A 20,298-nucleotide genomic window follows, 5' to 3' on the forward strand; every position below is an offset into this window, starting at 1 on the left:
CACAGTTAACTTAGTGTATGTAAACATCTGACCCACTGAAATTGTGATATAGTCAATTAAAAGTGAAACAATCTGTCTGTAAACAATTTTTAGATAAATGACTTGTGTCATGCACAAAATAGAAACTATATAAAACTATAGTTTGCTAAAATGAAATCTGTGAAGTGGTTAAAAAATGAGTTTTAATGACTTAAGTGTACTCAACCTAAGTGTATGTAAACTTCTGACTTCAACTGTATATATGCGCATTAATGTGGCAAATAAGTAAAAAATTTTAAACTAATTGTAGTGACATTTACGATTAAAAACCATAAATGAAAGATGAATGCAAGTCCAGGAAAAAAAAAAAAAAAAGAAAACGGTTAGACTTGAAATAAAAATGCTACATCTTTATTATTATTATTAGTCTATAAGGCTTAACATATGGACAACATATGGGGTGGTTGTATTCATTTCTTAAAGTCAACATGATCAAATCAAAATGACACCTTTAACATTATTAGAGAAAAAAAAAAAGTGTTTGTCTGCATAATCTTTCATCAAAATGTAATAACTTGCTCCACCTTTAAAAATATTTTTCCTTTTCGTTTGATGTCATAAATCCTTCTTACTTTTTCAACCCCTCCCCTCCAACCAACACCTGCACAATACAATCAATTCATGATGGTTCAAATCAAGTCTTGCCGAATTCATTCATAAATACTTCATATATGGAAGTGAAATGATTTACAAACTTTTCATGTTGACTTTAAGCACAGCAGTTGTGTTGGCAATCTACAGTGTGATTTCTCTTTTTGTAAAGGATGTGACGCCATTATTTTCATGCTCCTCTTGGAAATCTTTCTGTTCACACACGCCTTTCTCCTACAGGGGACAAGAAACAACAATCTTAGAAAGGATCCTAAGCTATTAGACCCATTAAACAAATGCTTTTGGCACAGACTGACATATTGATCTGGAGTTAAAAACAAACCTATAATTAAAAACCCCTCTTTAATTGAAAGGGCCAAAACCATTAATGTCATCAGGTGTGCTGATAGTTATGCAGCCTCCAATGGCTCCTAACCAATAACAGGTACATAAACCATTCTGGGAACAAAGTAGACCTTAATGATTGTGTTTTCTTTATCTTTGAAAATAGAACACGTTCACTCAGCTCTTTGGGCTACATATAGAGCTCGGGACCTTTATCTTATTGGAGCAACAGTCCTAACAAGAGGTCCAATTTGTTAAAGCTCCACAAAGTGGGGCAATTCTCTTTGACAGACCATTCTGAGACACACATATGACAACAGCCATCTAAACACACACATAGACGCACACAAGCATCTTTAATGCTCACTGAAACCAGGTTTTCAGACATCAACAAATGCTGATCTGAGCAGTGTAGTTAAAGATTCAAAATATCAGAATAGGCGTAAAACTCAATTGGGGAAATTTACAAAGACTGACATACAATTTTTGACAAATATAATTGCGGCAGGCAAATAGCACTGGTTTTCTATCTATAATAAGCCTCATTTACATAGAAAGTACATTGCAAATTAAAGACTCAGTTTTCAGTTTCCTAACGCATAGTTTTCCAAAATATGCAGTATTAGACAGCATTTTTGAATGTTTTTCGGTGGGAGAAAACACTGTTCCAGTGTGGATGAGGAGCATAATCATAGCCAAGTCAATGTGTTTTCAAACTAAAATCATAACATTAGGAACCTGAAAACAGATTAGTGGTTGACGTCACCTTAATTTAAACGCTCACGGCACAGTGCACCTGGTTAAACTGGATTGTGCGTTGTTAGTGAATAAGAAAAAAAAAACTCACAAAAGAGGAACAACGCTTTAGTGAATTTGACCCAATAAACATCATGACACTGTAAGCAAAACATCTGTTGAGTATGTGTACAGTTAATATCCCCTGACCCTCTCTTGGTCTTTCTCCTTGTTCATCTCATTCTTCTTCTCGACTTCTATAATCTCAAAGAACTCTCTCTCTGCTCGGGCCACCAGTTCCTCCACACTCTCCTCCCTGTCTCCTTCTTTCCCCTCGTCCTCTCTGCTCTGCTCAGAGCGACTGCGTTCCTTAAGACGCATCTCTCTGTGCCGAGCTTCCAGAATCTTCTCTCGTTTGGTCTCGCGTTCAAACATCTGCAAAATTCAAGCAAAAATATGCCACAAAAGTTCAGTGTACAACAAAAGACATACAGTACATACAGTACTTATTTTGCTTTTTAGAATCATACCACTTCGATTTGCAAACCATTTGGTTTGATTAGATTTTTTCTTGTGTTCATTAAAAGACCCCATGAAACAAACATGGGAGTCCATGCAGTCTATGGAATGCCAGCATTAGTCTATGTCTGACTGTTAGATTTGAGGCCATCTATTTGTTGGTTAACTTCTAAAAGTGGACATGATAAACTTTTAGCAGATATACTGTTTACATTCACTTTCTCTTCTGGTAAAATGGACCAAAAATATAGATGACTCATCCATAAAACATTTTGCCCAATAAAAAGAGTGATAATGTCCCCTTCTAATACTACCTGCCTCCAAATGACTGAAGTTCAGGCATGAAACTCTTCATGGAGCAGCTGATGAACTGTTAGCTAATTAGCTTGCTCACATGTGACATGTTAAGCCAATCGGCTTGCATGGTGCAAGCCATGGTGCATGGTGCTTTGTCATAGATTTGCACTACGTATGTATATGTGTGTATGTATGTGTGTGTCTGTGTGTGTATGTAAATCCTATCAATATGTGATACCCACATTAAAATGCTAAATCTGTCTGTGAGTTGTCATGACTGCAGTACTATTAGAAAGTAGCAAATCATAATTCATGGCTGTGATGTGAACTAAAGGTGATTGGATATTTAAAAAATGGGGGATGACCCCTTCAATATGTCCTGCCCCAACTTCTGGTTTCAATAAAATGTACAGCACGTCTAAACAGGAAACTGCGTTCATCAAGTCATTTCATTGGATCTTTAAATGTGAGAATCCCAAAGATGTGAATGCAAATGCAAATGTAAAGGAAAGTGTGTTTGTGTGTCACCTCTGAGACCAGGGCCTTCTCATTCCTCTGCAAAGTGCACAGGCCTGGTGATATCTCCAGCATTGTGACAGTTCCCAGCTGAGAGCCACATCCCAGGAAACTGCCATTATCTTGTACCTGGATGCTGTATAGAGCTTCATCACAAACCTATGAGGAAACACACACACACACACACACACACACACACACACACACACACATAAAGATGTGAATATACAGTATTTTAAAAGAGATAATGTTGTCAGTTTGAGAGGAGATACTGTATCTGGGACTGACTTTGAGGCTGAGAGTGGGGTTATTCTGGTTAAACAGGATGTCCCACACATCCAGGGTTCCATCCATCTTCACCGTGAAGAAGACTGAGGGTCTGACTGGACTCCAACAGCCATCTAACAGATGGGCCATGTGATACCTGTAGAAAGAGATTAAAAATACTGGCACCTGTGCAAGCAGTTAGACCAAACAACTAATTTAAGTCAACATGAAAACGCATTCTCATTGAAAAGAAATGGCACATATAAGCTTTTAGGCAAATGTAATGATAAATCCAAATCTCAGTTCATGTAAATTAGAAATAAGTTTTGTTATGTTGTGTTTGTACAAATAAGACAAAACCTTTGCACATACTACAATAAGAGGTTCTTACTTGGTCCACATGATGGAAGACTCTTTGATGTCCTCTGACCAGATACGAGCAGTCCAGTCAGCCACAGTCAAGAAGTTCTTAGGAAAGAATGGGTTCCTTTGGAGGGCGTAAATAGGGCCAAGGTGTCCACTGTATGTGCAGACAATCTTCTCAGCTGGGGTTTTTGCCTTACGATTGCAAGAAATCACAAGCCCCTGCTCTGTGCCCACCATGAACTTAGTGGGCTTGTGAAAGAAAAACAACAGATGTTCTCAGGTTTTATTTTTTATTTTTTTCAGAATCTGTTGTTGCTATGGGCCAAGAAGTAAGAAAGAACTTTACCATAGTCGTCTCAAACTCCAGTGAGCTTGCTCCAAGGGCATTGTCAAGGTTTCCTTTCTTACTAGGATCCAGCACAAGACTCTCGGTAGGTTCACTCATCTTACGAATGTCCCACCACAGTATCTGGTGTCAGGATTACAATATTTAATACAGGTGCAAGTAGCAATTATGGAGCCAAGCATAGCAATAACATAATGTACAATGCAATAAGAATAATTTAAGAATGTCAAAGGACAGCAGATCTTTTTTTCACACATTTCAAAGGTTTTAAGAAAATAAACTCAACTCTACAGTATTTTTATCAGTACGTGACGCTGCCCTCAAAGTGATCAGATACACTCAGGGCATGGTACTAATGACAATTACCAAGTTTAAATATAATACGCCGAAGTGTTGCGTAGATACAGCATCACTTCCTTTTTGCCATCCTTGTGGTTGAATTCATTGATTGAGAAAGATTCAAATTTGTTGATTTGTATGTTGAAAACAGTTTGGTATGTTGAAAAACTTTTTAAAAAATTCAATGGCATGGTCTCAAGTTTATCTAAACCAAATGAGGGGACGATCCAATGAACACTGTAGGAGTTTACTTCATTCATTTCATCACCATTCATTTCAAAAGTTATTAGGGGTGCTAACCACAGTGTCCTAGCCAAATTCCCCTCATTGGCCCTTATCAATCATAGCCTCCTAATAATCCCCATCCATGAATTGGCTCTATCACTCCACTGGTGTGTGGTGAGAGTACTGGCGCACTATGGCTCCCATCGCATCATCCAGGTGGATGCTGCACACTGGTGGTGGTTGAGGGGAGTCCCCTGTTCACTATGTAAAGTGCTTTGAGTGTAGTGTCAGAAAAGCACTATATAAGTATAACATTCATTCATTCATTCATTCATTAGCAAAACTGTATGTAAAAACTGTTAGTACTAACACTAGTGGTGCTGGAGGCTTTGAGATAGAGACCCTACAAATGGCACAAGGAATCTTCAGACCCACCCCAAACAGTGTGCCAAATTTCACAACTTTTTACCATAACATCTGTGCTTGGCCCCTACTGACTAATTTGAAATGTTTATTAGTATGGGATGCAAGATATTGCAGTTGTAATAAATCTCAAAGAGTGCTACAAAATATTGGGGGGTACATTTCTTTGTTTTTGGACTGCTGTGTCACTACACACAGACCTGACCATCTGTAGAAGCTGAGAAGGTGTCAGTGCCTGTCTTCGACTGAAGCCAAATGACTTTGTAGACAGGATCTCTATGGCTGTGCTCCATGGTGGACATCTCTACTGGCTGGCTGCCTTTCCGTGTGTCCCAATAAGCTGGAAATGGGGGGGGGGGCATGATGGTCATGCATATTAAAATTATGCTAAATGTTTTAGTAAGCTCACCAGAAATTTACCTAAAGACATCTAGAGATGCCATACCAAATTATGTACTAATTGTATTGTTACATTCAATGCCAAAGACCATTAGTCTGGCCATTAGACCATTAGGCTTAGCTTTGTCTAAGTTATTTGTCCATTAACCGTTTATTTATTGAGAGCTAAAACTGGCCAGAAGGAATGAGGCCAATCTATTTACACCACTGAAAGGCTTCAAATGGTTATAAGAATTCTGAAGAAAGTCTATGTCATTCATTATCAAGAGAAAAGTAGTTGGAATAGATAAATTGCATATCCATTGAGGTCCTCAGGTGATAAAACCCACCAATTTGACCGTTGTAGCTTCCCCCAACGAGAATGTGAGAATCTTTGGGGTTGTACTCCAGACAAACAAGTGGAGACACTGGTTTCAGAGTCATCTCAGGTTTATTGGGGTTTTCTAAAGTTGGGAAAAATGTAAATATTTTTGTCCTTATCAAAAGAAACTGAGTGTGCTGAATAATATGATATAGAGACATAAATATCACACAATGAATTGTGCTTTACATAAATATCAAAGCTTTATGGTATACTGTACCAATGTCCCATATGTAGGAGTCGAAGCTCATGTCTTTGGGTGCTCTCTGAAACTCCAGGGAAGAGTAGGCAACGGCAAGTTTATGATTGCCATCTGGGTGCCAGGACAAACTGGTAGCTGTACGCTTCACTTCATTTGGGTCTCTAGGGAAAACCACAGTGCAGAGAGTGGAGCAGATCCAATAGTTTTAATTACTGTATGATTCAGTAGCTCAATTTGTAGCAATTAATTTTACCAGAATATACAAAAATAAAATAAAAACAGACTGAAATAATAGAATGTTGGCCCATTTTGAAACTGACACTCGATGGAAAGGACAATCAGGAGCGGTTGTTGGCTGATGCTGATAATTTAAAAATTGACAAATTTCGGCCAATTTATTGCCATGGCTGATATACAGTATATCGGTTTATCACTACTCATACTCACCTGAAGACATTGATGGTCTTAGCTGATGGCTGCTCCTCTGTTTCCTCCACTACCTCCTCATCTTCAAAATATTCCTGGTAGATGTCAATGGCGTTGTTCTGCTTGATACAGTGTTCCATTAGCTGAAGTGGACAGGAAGACAAGAACAGTCAGAATAACAATCACTTTATGAATTCTGCTGAGAACACTGAGTGTATTGACATTACTGCAGATCTGTGAGGTTTAGTAAGTAGCTGTACTAAGAGTGATGGAGCTTAAATCCTAAACCAATATCTACCCAGTCCCATCATTTCTCATGTTTCTTAACATTTCCGCACTCAAATCCTCTGAAGAAGTCAAAACCTGAGCTTATTCTTCTGAATAAATGCTCTCTATCCACAATACAAGTTTAAATCTATATATAATATATTATATATAATGCTTGATGGGTTATGGTTAAAGGCACCCACGCTAGCAATCTGCATAACGGTGTTCTGATAATGTTCGTCCTTCTCCACTTTCTTCCTGTAGCGGATGGTCGCTTCCATGTCTTCTGGATTGAGATCTTTGGGCCAGCCTCCCTCCACATGGTTTATTCCTCGTGACTCTGATTCAAAGCGTTCTGTGTTCACCTGAAAAGGTTGAAAAGAATTTCACATTAAATCAGACTATAATTGACATAGATTCTTTCAAGATGATCTAAATTAAAAGGTCATTAAAAAGACATAACAGGTGATTAGATAATGTACATTCAAATCTGAATATACAGTGGGGTCAAAAGTCCTAAAACCAATAGTGGAAATAATTCTATTTTGCATATAAATAAAAAGGGTTAGTGTTACAAAGTGTTAAAAAGGGGCAAAAACAATCATGCATGTATGATTTTAGGCTGTTGTTGTCATTTGTTACTAAATTAAATGCTAGTCTCACCTCGTGTTCTGACATTTCCTGGGTACACTGTATGGCTACATCACATGGATCTCTCACTATGAAGTTGGCAGCCAATGAAGAGTCAGGCAGGATGTCCACATGCAGCTCAGCCGGCCGGTCTGAGAAGTTACACTGACGGCCAAACTCACTGCGCTTCTTTGTATACACGTACACAATCTCCATTGTGAATGCTAAAGGTCAGATGTGGAATAAATAAAATATATAAATATATAAATAAATAAAATTGCTGCCTTTCTTTTAATGTAAAATCAAAGTGATGCTAAAGTTACAGCTTGCAGTGAAAAGATCATTACATTAAGTTAAATCAAGGATAAGATTAAGTGGAAAGATTATTTTGTGTTCATTAAAAATAATAAAATAACAATAGGTATACATTATATACATAAAATAATAAAATAATTATAAATATATATTTAAAAAAAGGTCTGCCTTGATAAACGCAAGTTTATCAGTAACATTGCAGCAAATGCAGAGTATGCCTCAAGAATTGGGGATATGTGCTATGTGCACCAAGCCATTCGCCAACTTAGCAGCAGGGGTTTGAAGGTATGCCCACTGTTAAAGAGCTCTGATGGTCACACACTCACAACTGAAGAACAACAACTAGAGCGCTGGAAAGAGCATTTCTCATCTATGCCTTCCGAGGCAAATGAGTTGAGTCCTCTCCAAATTCAAACTAAACGCAATGCTCACCGAACAATCCACACAGACCCTCCTGATCTGTGTGAAGTGGAGTCTGCAATTGAGAAATTTAAGTTCAACAAGGCCCTGGCCCTTACAACATCTCAGACGAACTGATTAAATACAGACCCCACCAAATGGTGAAGCATCTGTGGCCCCTGCTACGTGAAGTTTGGACCACAAAGCAGGTACCGGAGCATTGGAAGACGGGTGTGATCGTGACAATCCTTAAGAAGGGAGACCTGAGCGAATGTAAGAACTGGAGGGGCATAACATTGTTGAATACAATAGGGAAGCTGCTCACCATTATTGTACACGACAGACTTGTGCCTGCTCTGGATGGAGTGGTGGCTCAGTGGTAAAGGCTCTGGGTTACTGATCAGAAGCTTGGGGGTTCAAGCCCCAGCACTGCTAAGATGTCACTGTTGGGCCCTTGAGCAAGGCCCTTGACCCTTTCTGCTCCAGGGGCACCATACATGACCCTGAGCCCAGCTTAGCTGGGATATGTGGGGAAAAAAAGAATCTTACTGTATATGTACAAAATGTATAATGTGTGATAAACAAATAAAAATTCATAATTATTAAATTAAGTCAAAATCATACAGACCATTGCTGAGCAATGGCATACAATGGCAATTGACATCTTGTTTGCATGAACTCAGATACGCAGATGACGAATGTTTGATGGCACATTCTTTCAAGTCCATCAAAGCTAAACTGGAATGCCTTCAATACAATGCAGCCAAAGTTGGACTGAAGCTTAACGCCAAGAAGACCAAACTGTTGCGGATAGGCACAAATGACACCAAGCCGTTGCTCCTAGATGGGGTAGTCATCGAAGACGTTGAGGAATTCTGTTATCTCAGCTGCAAAGTGACCAAAAATGGTGGAATGGACGTTGACATTGGCAATCACATCAACAGAGCTCACCAAGCCTATTTCGCATTGAGCAAGGTGTGGAAGTCATCTACCATATCCAAGAGCCTGAAGCTTCGCATCTTTGGTGCTTGTGTAGAGAGAGTGCTTCTGTATGGCTGTGAAACTTGGGGTATCACACTACAGAACATAAAATGTTTGCAAGTGTTTGTCAATAAATGCCTCTGTCGTATACTACATACTGTATCTTCTGGCCCAACCGCATCTCAAACCAAGATCTGCTTGAGCTCACCGGTAGAAATGCAATGGCCAATGCAATCAAGAAAGGTAGGTGCGATGGACTGGTCATGCCCTCCGTCCTCTACAAGACATCAGTAGGACTGCACTTGATTGGAACCCCTAAGGTAGTCATAGACACGGGCGACCAAGCAACACGTGGCGCAGAACGGTTGCAAAAGAAGCTGAAGGCAATGGCAAAACATGGCGGCAAGTCAAGGCACTGGTGAGCAACCGTGAAGCGTGGAGACGTTGGACTGACATGCTATGCTCCTCATAGGTCATAGGAGACACAGCAAGCAAGCATATACATAAGAAATTACCAAATATTGTGACAAAGTATTGTTACTATAACGTAATGATGAATTTTATTTATTTAATTTACAGTTAAGAACATTAGACTGTCACCTCCCATTTTTTAGGACTTTATAGGAAACTGATCATAAAAATATTTAGGCAAACAGCAGCAATATTTTATTTTAATTTGTTTATTCAAATTTTAAATCATTGGCATTTGATTGAACATCAGCTGCAGACCAACAAAAAGTTTTTGTTAGAAGGACTTTTAAGTGCTCTACATATAAAACTTACAAGTGTCAGTATTTGACAGACATCATTTCAGTATTAAACTCTTTAAAACCTCAGACATTCAAACATTCAGAGACATCTTAGCTGTTTCATTTCTTACCTGATTGTGTGCGGGCTGTTTGGTGGTTTTTACAGCTTTTAGTGTAGTGGAGTTTACCGTATCCTAGCAACAGAGACTGTCACATTGACTGAACATTCCTAAAAATACTGAGTATTTAAAATAAATGAATAAATAAATACAAATCAAAATACTACTGAGCATTTAAATGCATATATACATATATGGGCGATATTTGATAGTTTCATAACCACAAAAAGTGTAAACTTAAATGGAAGTTGTTGGTGGTCCGTTTTTGATCTCCTGTTGACTGCAGTTTGATAATAGAGTCAATAGAGGGCGCCACATAATTGAGAAAAATACTCGTAGGGCTAAATGATAAGAACAGCATTAACAGAATTTTAAGAAATACAAATAAAAGGATCTCCTATTCAGTTTGGTGTCTGATATTACAGTCATGGGATACAATTTTAAAGTGATGCATCTGATATCTTTGCAAACCTGCCAGAATTATAACTAGGTGAGACCGGGGCTAGTTGTCACACTGGGAGGTTGTCAAAAACGGCTATATCACAGTAACTGTTTAGGTTTGGAGTCAAATATACATTAACATTAAAACTGCCTAAAATTAGATTTTTTTTTTTTTAACATGTTGTCCTCCAAATTAAAATAATAATAATAATAATAATAAAATTGCTTTAGCTGTATGGAGTTATATATGTGGCAAAATTCTACAAGCGCAAAATTGTATTTTGAGTGTGCAAAATGATATTTTGAGTGCACAAAATAGTTTTGCGCACACAAGATGATATTTTGAGCGCACAAAAATGTTTTGTGCGCACAAGATGATAGTTTGAGCACACAAAAATGTTTTGCGAGCACAATATGATATTTTGAGCGCACAAAAATGTTTTGCGCGCACAACATGATATTTTGAGCGCACAAAAATGTTTTGCGCACACAAGATGATAATTTGAGTGCACAAAAATGTTTTGCGCGCACAAGATGATATTTTGAGTGCACAAAAATGTTTTGTGAGCACATGATATTTTGAGCGCACAAAAATGTTTTGCGAGCACAACATGATATTTTGAGTGCACAAAAATGTTTTGCGAGCACAAGATGATATTTTGAGCGCACAAAAATGTTTTGCGTGCACAACATGATATTTTGAGCACACAAAAAAAATTTGCGCGCACAAGATGATATTTTGAGCGCACAAAAATGTTTTGCGAACACAACATGATATTTTGAGCGCACAAAAAAGTTATTTTGTACGTGCTTGAACTCAGTTTTGTAAAGCAATGTATTGTCTTGCAAAGATGATTACATTTTTTGTGTTCTCTCTCCTCGTATGCCCTCTGCGTGTGCTTGGAACTTTAGACTGCTTATTTGCTTTTCCAAACCTATTCTGACAAGTCCCACCTCCTATGTTAGGCCTGGCTATTAGAAGCTGCTTACAAGTGCTATGCGACTGGACAGTTGAGGTAGCTACAGCAACTATGAACATCTCAGTGTAAATGTAGCAGAAGAGCCAACAGGCACAATGATCCAAGTTCAGTACACATTTTATATACTAGTTATCATTACATACATTACATATTTACTCCATGGATTATAGTCATACTAGGAATACTGTACTGTAAGGCTTAACTTACTGTATTGTATGTTTTTCCAAATATAGTAGCCTGGGATCATGCAATGCTAAGGATTTATTTCTATTTTTTTATTATTTTTTTTTTTAACTTTTTGCAGTCTCAACAATTGAGGTTCAATATACTGCACATTTAATTTACCCCAAACTATGACAGGCAACATAATTAGCCACTTTTCCTTTTCTTCCATTTCTTGCACACGCAAAAAAACAGTGGAGTTACGTAAATTTCAGAATTCTGTGCAAATTCACATTCAAATAAACTTTATTCAACTGAAAATTGATTAATGTTTGCTTAAAGTGAATTCATCTTTGCAAGAAGATACATTGCTTTACAAAACACGTGTGCAAAATATCATCTTGCATGTGCAGAACATTTTTGTGTGCTCACAATATCATATTGCGCGCTCAAAATATTATTTTGTGCAAGCAGAATTGTGGCACACATATAACTCCATATAGCTGATGGATAAACAAGTGAACACATATGATATGGAAGCCGCAGAGTGCCAGTTAAAAAAAGAATGATGAAATAAATTGGCAGTCTATTCATTTGAAAATAAAAACATGTATAAATAAAACAATTTTATAAGTCAACAAATAAATAGACACATTTAAACGTGTTTATTTAATTCACGTTTAAAAATGTAATTATATTTTTATATTATATTGTAATTAATAATGTATCAATAAAATAACACATTAATAAGTCATTTTTAAATGCACCTTTTAAATTGCATTTTAAAAAAGCATTTGGCAATTGCTTTTCTTCATCTATTTTCCATTGGCTTTTCTTTTTCAGTTTACTTTGGCTTTTTTTTATTATTATTTGTCAATTGCTTTTCTTTCTCCAATTGACAATCGAGTTTAAAAATGCCATTGGACAGTTGACTTGTGGGAGCAACCAATGAACGTTCGACTCAGTTTTCAGACACACCCCCTCTCCCACATGCCACTCAAAGGAGATGTAAGAATTTCAAAAAAAGTGATGTATTTCAAGTGACATGGCTTCATTTCACACATTTCAAGCCGTAAAAGTGAGCAGGGGTAAAACACTTGTTGATTTTTGCTCTTTTTTTTTTTTTTTCAGAACAGGTTAGCCTGAATCTTTGACATTTTACCTCAAACATCTATGACATGTTAGTTTCCATTATCTGTGTCAATTAAATTTAAAAACAAATGAGTCTGATACAATTAAACTAAATTCTTTAAAGAATGTTAAACTCATAACACCCAGACTACAACTGTAATAGAGGTATGTGATAAAAGTAGCAATAATGCTTAAAGCACTTTAATGTCACTGTACAGTTTGTATTTAATGTGTATAAAGCTATTTTTTTTTTTTTTATTAATTATTATTATTTATTTTTTTTAACTGGCACTCCGCGAATTCCATAATATGAGGCATGGCTCAACAATATAATGAAGATAAAGGCATTTTTCCCAAAAATGTTTGGTAGGGGCAAGCTATCACATGTGTCTTATATGTTGTAATTTTGTACATTTAATCTTTTATTTTTACAGTACATTTTAGATATATGTGATTTCATGAATCGTTCTGTCTTTCATAATTGTTTTAACGTATACATTTAGCTGAAAAGCCTATAGGCTAATAGTCTATTTAATGCCCCAGTCCCACTGTGACAGCTTATTTCATATTGTGTGACAGCATACCCATGCACAAAAGATCTACATGTTAAGAGAAATGTTTTGTTGTTGTTGTTGTTGTTTTACCCCTGAGTAATAATAGTGGAAATGTTCTAGTTTTTTTTTTTTTTTTTTGTAGACAAGACTTTAAAGTATGTACGTACATAAATTGACAGCATGAGAATGAAAAGTGACAACTTGCCCCAGTCTCACCTAAGAGTTCATTTCATCTTATTCACTAAAGGAGACACTGTTTTCTCTATTACACACTCAAAAAATAAATAATAAATAAATAAATAAATAAACATAACTCACACTAAAGTTGAATTCAACACGAAATTGTTTTATTATTGACCATATTTCAGTGCTATTCACCCAGAGTATTAAAATCAGTCAAAACATGTATTAAAATCAATCTTGAAAATTTGAATTACACAACTATTCTGACCTCAGATGAGGACATACTGTCGCCTGTCCAAGTAGCTGACTTTATTATAAAAAAATAAAATAAAAAAAACTGAGGCACACAAGAATGGATTGAACAAAGAAATGCAAATAAAATCACACACACAACATATGTCATCATACATGTTATTTACATCTGGTCAGGTTAATACAAAATATTCTAAGCAATCATGCATGGGAAGAAATTGGCTCAATGTGCTCCCTGGATGATATGCTTTTGCTTACCCACTCAATCTGTAAGAAGGTTTGTCATTTTAAATCCAGGTAAAATGACCCCTCATTTGGCAGGTGTCTCTTATGTATGTATTGAGAAATACATCATTTGAAAGACAATTGTAGGAGCATGTGACAAAAATTGTATTACATCACTTTAAACCTCAAGTGATCAGTTTGTGCTTCAAAATACTGCATAAAAAAATACTATAAAAAGTATTTTTTTTTCCTCCATATCCCATCCCTGATATTCACTAAGCTCTACTACTGCAGAACTGTTTTCAGTTTGGCCATTCAGTGAATAAAGAAATGAAAGGCAATAAATCCAAAGGGTTAAAAGACCCCATGAAATCCAAACTGACTTTTGTGGATTTTAGTTCATGTCTGGTGGCTTTATGGCCATCTAAATGCTAGTATACTCCTGAAAATTGATTAAAAAATAAATAAAATAAAAACTTTATAAACGCACTTATAAAGTATACAGTCTTTCTCTTCCAGGAACCAAATGGACCACAAATTTTGATGACTCATCTTGGACTCAGTGTCATATTCAAATTCTTTGTCTCATAAATGCTCTGTAAAATGAGAATGTCCCTCAGCTGTGACATTAACTAAAGCCTATTAGCTATTTTAGAAAAGGCAGCTTTGATATGTCCCGCCCCAACTTCCTGTTTAAATAGAAAATATGTCATAACAGGAAAAGAAAAGTGTGCTTGTTGAGTGTTTTCATGCAGTCTTTACCAGGAACAAAACATGCTTCCATTCTTGAGCGCAAAAAAAGGCTTCACTTTAAATGAGAGAAATAAATTTGTGTACGTTCCGATAGACATCATAAAAATTATGACATAGTCATTCAGTTTGAACTGCACAGTAGCTTTAAAAAAAGAAAAAAAGTCAGACACCTTGTCATGAGCATTAGTTGCTTAAAAAAAGTAACTAACAGACCTACTTTTAAGTTGAATTATGTTGGCACTAGAAACACTGTACACTATATGCAACCTGGTCTCATAGAAACACGTTACTAAACCTACATTTTTGCAAAATTACTTTTACGTAGCTTGTGGACATTTCAAGGCAGTTTCCTGGTGAAAGGAATACTAGAGGTGCTTCTAATTTCTGTTTGTATTTTGGCCTGTGTGACCCCGCCCACAACCCATTTCCCAATAGTATTTCGACATCCCTTGTTGCCAGATTTGAAACAAGTTAGCAGGCAAACACAGTGCGCTGCAGCCATGAAAGCCAGCAATACATCTAGCTAACATTGACAGAGTTATAAAAAAATCCACATGAGCTGGTTTATAATTTGCATACAATAAAAACATTGCAAACTTATACATTAGGTGATCAACTTACAGTGTAAGGCTCGTTGCTTGCGATTGTCAGTTTGCTCGTTCCTGTTGCGTGTCCTCAACCTGGCAACCTGCTTGAGCTTCGATTCTGGGGAGGAGGCGGCGGGGGAGACAACTCTCTCCAATATTTTGAATTTGGACTGCAGCACCCATTTTAAACACTTGATGTCAATGTTACATATTGCTCCTTTAACACTTAATTTTCGCCCTGTTCCTCACACAATGCTTTCTTATGACATCAAAACACTTTTACTATAGACCTTATTCACAGCAGCGCCATGTTTTTTTTATTAGATTTTTAATAGGAATGACAATGAGGCTGTGAGGAATAGATGTTCAGTCTCTTCAATGGACTGTACTGCATTTTAAAGTGTTTCTGGATTGTTCCACGGACAAAACATTTTAAAAATATCTTTCTATGGACATTCAGTAGACAAAAAACTCTAGTCAACATGATTTGTGGAAAATCAGATGTGATCATGGAGCTTTTTACAGCTTTATACAGTGTGTGCCATTGAAGAGATGGTAAGTCTATCCCTCACAGCCTCGTTGTCATTCCCATTAAAAATCAAAGATGGCGCTAGCGTGAATAAGGTTTAGAGGACATGACTTGAAAGCCATTTTAACATTTGCATTACATATTCAACTACATTTACAGTGCAAGCTTGTTCAAACACTGATGGAGTGTTGCATTTGTGATGCAGAGGACCAGGATATGAGTCCTGGAGAGCACAAAAGTTGACACATGAGCCAAAAGTTTCACAGAAGCACCAAAATTGGGCGAAACTTTTACTTGCTTTTAATGCCAGTCAGTGGACATTTCACCTCGGAACTGTATATAATATGTCCTTTGGAACTGCCACGCCATGCGATAAGGAACCACATAATATCATTTTGCAAAAATGTTGCCACCATCACGCATTTTTCATGAGATCAGTAGGACTAAATGCCAAATGGACAGAATATTAATACTTCAACCAGTGTCTGCAATTTGTCCAATGCATTTGTTTTATGTACATGATGTTTAATATGACACATGGGCAACATTTTTAAGGTTATGTACTCAGGTCAGGAAAATTGTGCTAAATTTTCTATGCAAAAAAAAATGTGTTACCCACACCGATCAGCTTCTGTATTTTAAAAAAGGCAATAGGGAAGACTATTTGTCTTTTAGACGAAAGACACTACAAGTAAAACTGGTTACAGAAAGGATATTTCAGCACCTCACCTACATGTGTCAGTAGTGAGGAAAAAGATGCACTGCACCATCAGTATTATTGACAAACACACACATACATGCAAGCACCCTTGCAGACACACACACAAGTTCTTATAATGACATTCTCATCTCAGATTGTGGTCTGCTGAGTTACAGTAACACACACAGAAGGGTGCACACACATGCTGGCGTGACAGTTCTCATTGTGTCCTTATTCCCAATGTAAACAAGAAAAATCACACCAGGGGAAAATATACAGGACAGAGGAAAGGAGATCAGTTCTATGCCCGGAAATCCTCCCCAAAGTGTCTGATCTGGTCTTCAGTCATGGAGAGGTAGGTGGCTCTCATGGTTGGAGTGTACTGTGGAGAACAGTAACATGAGAGTCAAAATTGACAGCATATACAGACAAACAAGGATCATTGTTTTTTCAAAAGTGAAATGAAAATGAAGCACACTTGATATGAACTGCAAGTGTTTTTGCCATTTATAACACCAAGACAAGTTTAACTATCTAAAGGATTATAAAATGGCAAGAAATGGGGCCATACTCTTTAGTAAACGTCAATACTTAAAGGAACACTTCAACCAAACATGAAATTTACATCATCATGTACTCTCCCTTACGTTGTTCCAAACACATACGATGTTATTTTTTTTTCTTTCACAAAGAACCAATGGTGTTTGGCATCATTAACATCAAACCTGGTGCGATGTAGGGCTTTACTGGTTGTTTAGATCAGTGTTACTATCAGAAATAATTAATAATTATTTCTGTAGTTATTAATCAATATTTAAATTAATTAATTGGATCTAACTCATTAAAACCTCATATAGGACTCCAGTAAATGTAGTGTGCTACATTTAGGAGCAAGTTTGGTTATTAGCAATAATTAATAATTATCAAAGATTATTATTAATTATTAAAATCAATAGAACATTGATGAGAATCATCACACAGGCGTATGCAAAACAAACCAAAACACTTCTCTTTGTAATATAAACAAAGTTTATTTATGCAGTAATAATTAATAATTAATACAATGCAGTCAATAAACTTCCGACTTACAACTACAAACTAAACAGTGATATGATTAGATATGGAAATAAAAAGAATCCTATAACACATAAGATGTGTGTGTATCAGTGTGTGTGTGTCAGTGTGGTTAGTGAGAGAGAGAGAGAGAGAGATTATTAAGTGACAGCACGAAAGCTGATTTCGCGATAGCTGGAGATAAAGCAGCCGCGTTCATTACTCAGAGACGCGGTTCTACAAGCGGGGCTCGTAAAAGTCCCTTGTTATTTGACTCTTTAATGGATGAACTCAGTTGCTGTCTCACCCGCGATGGCGAAAATGCACAACAGTCCAATCTGGTTGGACCACAATACAGCAAAACAAATTCGTGATAATTAATACCCTGAGTATTAATAATGAGCGGACATGGTGGTCCGTAAACTGTACAAGCAAAAACCTTGAAACACAAGAATAACACGCTATAATATTCTATCTCTGCCCAGACGTAACCTCTTACTTGAATCGCATGAGGACACAGGTAGAATGTGTTTTCCTCCGTCCTTTAACTCTGACCCGGTTTCTTGAGGCTCGTGTGATGACGAGAGCCGTTTCCTCGCGCTGTCGGCGGCCGGTACGGCTGTTGATTCTCAGAGGGCGGTACGGCTGTTGATTCTCGGCGGGCTGGCGGAGAACTCAGAAATGTCGACTTGATTGAAGATGGAAGAGAAATCTTTAATCTCTTCACTTCTGTAGGCCAATGGATGAAGATGCGAATTGCTCGGCGGTCTCCTTCGGATCCGTTAGAGTGTTCGGTTGAACACAGAGTAATCTCAACTCGTCCAGCGAGATGGAGATTGTATGGCTACAGTTTCAAGTCGGACATTACTTCCTTATGCCACGAGGTTACACCGGAGAGCAGCAAAAAGCTACGTCCGTATTCGGTGAACGAAGTAGCCGGAAGCCACTTTGGAAGCATTTCAGAATTATTTGAAGTCCTGATGATGTCATGTTTGAGGGACGTTCTGTTGTGTGCCTCATCCAATAGGAGTTGAGAGCTCGATCCTTTAGAGGGCAAGGCTTCATGGATCTGTAGTCTGTTTTGGACTCCCTTTGTTTGATTTTGGCGCGATTTTTATCAGTAAGATTTACGACTTAGAAGGTGGGGGTTTAAGTTATGTTTTTACGACTGTGTTAGGCCTGCCTTTGTCTTCTATCTGAATACATGAGGCCCAACAGCGACATGTCTTCATGTGCCATATTTAGTCATCTGTGAACGCTAGGCTTGGGGTCGATGCCCTTTCGTTAAAGGTGGAGTATGTAAATTTTTTATTTTTTTTTGGGGGGGGGTTCCCCTTTTTCTCCCAATTTGGAATGCCCAATTCCCAATGTGCTTTTAAGTCCTCGTGGTCATGTAGTGATTTGCCTCAATCCGGGTGGCGGAGGACAAATCCCAGCTGCCTCCAAGTCTGAGACCATCAACCCACGCATCTTATCACATGGCTTGTTGAGCGCGTCGCCACGGAGACATAGCACATGTGGAGGCTTCATGCCATCCACCGCGGCATCCACGCTCAACTCACCACACGCCCCACCGAGAACAAACCACATTATAGCGACCACGAGGAGGTTACCCCATGTGACTCTAACCTCCCTAGCAACCGGGCCAATTTGGTTGCTTAGGAGACCTGGCTGGAGTCACTCAGCACACCCTCGGATTCAAACTAGCGAACTCCAGGGGTGGTAGCCAGCGTCTTTACCACTGAGCTACCCAGGCCCCCGGAGTAAGTTGTTTTCATCCAATACACTTTTTGTTAAATTCCGAAAATATCTCTTCACAGTACGCTAGCCGTCCGTTCTGTGTGTGCGCTGAAAAAAAATCTGGTGTTTGTACACAGCCCTGGCTCTGTAAATAGGAAAATAAACAAAGTGGATCGGACCGATCCACACAACACTATTGCGCGTGCATGAATTTGGGGGATGGAGCTTCTGAAGGAGCACTGAAGGGAGGGGTGTGTTTGTTTGGCTGTTGATTTCAAATATCAACAGTCTTTCTCAGGAATCGCTTACTCCACCTTTAATCCAGAAATGTTCCAGATGATTATAGACCTGTATTGGCATTTTTCAGACACAGTATAAATAGGGCTAATCGTTGGACAATAGCTTTTGTCTCTTTATGGATATTTCTCAATACAACGGGGGTTGCACATTGCATGCGTCTGGCGATGACATGCCACGTTCTAAAATTAGAAACAATCACCGTCGATACAATTCTGGATGCTGCTCAAAATTCTGCAGCGCCATGAAGCGCAACGCATAGTTTTCCATTAAATTCGATCCAAATCATTATCGTAGGACATATATTTTTTACTCATTATATATGTATCTTTCAAGGCTACATACAGAGAAATTGCATAATAAACCTTTGCTATTTCTAAATGTTTAGTTTGTGCAATTAAACCAGTTTCATACAATAACCTGAAAACTCAACATCACTTTGTTAATTCTTGAAGGAGTACAAAACCCTTCGTAACTTTTGTGTGTATGGTGACTAGATTCACACCTTTGGACTGCCACATGTACCGCATAGAAGCGTCCTTTAGTATTAAGTACAGTAAATGTTATATCACCCCCTTGTGGTCTCCCAAAGCCATAATGCCAGACTACATTAAACGGAAGGCCAACTGACAGTGAACTGGAAAGCGCACTAATTAGGCTTCTAATTTAAATGCTGGCTAATGTTAATATATTGATGCCTCAAAAATGTATCAAGAAGATAATGTGCCAATCAATAATCAATGTATCTATATTTGATGACAGTCCTGGTGAACGCAAATTAGATTTTAGAGCTAAGGCGGAGGGAATGATTTTCAGTGAATAACGACAATCACACAAAGCTGTTGTATAGCTCCA

The 20,298-nt window shown here is 37.7% G+C and overlaps 2 protein-coding genes across 5 annotated transcripts in view; both read right to left on the reverse strand.

Moving 5' to 3' along the window:
• Window positions 1–394: 394 nt before the first annotated feature.
• LOC127427322 (dynein axonemal intermediate chain 2-like) lies at window positions 395–9,904 on the reverse strand. Its single transcript, XM_051674871.1, has 13 exons — window positions 9,869–9,904; window positions 7,327–7,517; window positions 6,867–7,028; window positions 6,418–6,539; window positions 5,989–6,131; window positions 5,737–5,850; window positions 5,209–5,348; window positions 4,022–4,144; window positions 3,701–3,924; window positions 3,331–3,466; window positions 3,055–3,201; window positions 1,921–2,145; window positions 395–864 (listed from the first exon to the last, which is right to left on the reverse strand). The coding sequence occupies exons 2-13, from the start codon at window positions 7,507–7,509 to the stop codon at window positions 775–777; spliced, it is 1,809 nt and encodes a 602-aa protein (XP_051530831.1). The 5' UTR covers window positions 7,510–7,517; window positions 9,869–9,904; the 3' UTR covers window positions 395–774.
• A 3,545-nt stretch (window positions 9,905–13,449) lies between these two features.
• The window catches only part of LOC127427326 (protein tweety homolog 2-like), an 88,960-nt gene continuing 82,111 nt past the window's right edge, over window positions 13,450–20,298 (reverse strand). For all 4 annotated transcript variants that reach the window (XM_051674879.1, XM_051674877.1, XM_051674878.1 and 1 more), the window contains one exon: window positions 13,450–16,735. In XM_051674879.1, the coding sequence (XP_051530839.1) occupies window positions 16,655–16,735 (81 nt within the window). In that variant the 3' untranslated portion in view covers window positions 13,450–16,654. The remainder of the gene's footprint in view (window positions 16,736–20,298) is intronic.

This window comes from Myxocyprinus asiaticus, chromosome 36 (assembly GCF_019703515.2).
Source record: "Myxocyprinus asiaticus isolate MX2 ecotype Aquarium Trade chromosome 36, UBuf_Myxa_2, whole genome shotgun sequence".
Classification (NCBI taxonomy): domain Eukaryota; kingdom Metazoa; phylum Chordata; class Actinopteri; order Cypriniformes; family Catostomidae; genus Myxocyprinus; species Myxocyprinus asiaticus.

Bases quoted from the DNA above. Each gene is read 5' to 3' on its own strand.
- LOC127427322 (XM_051674871.1), bottom strand. From the start codon at position 7,509: ATGGAGATTGTGTACGTGTATACAAAGAAGCGCAGTGAGTTTGGCCGT. The intron at 7,029-7,326 runs GTGAGACTAGCA...CAACCTTTTCAG, and splicing joins AGGAAATGTCAGAACACGAG to GTGAACACAGAACGCTTTGA. The intron at 3,202-3,330 runs GTCAGTCCCAGA...GTTTCCTCATAG, and splicing joins ACCCCACTCTCAGCCTCAAA to GTTTGTGATGAAGCTCTATA.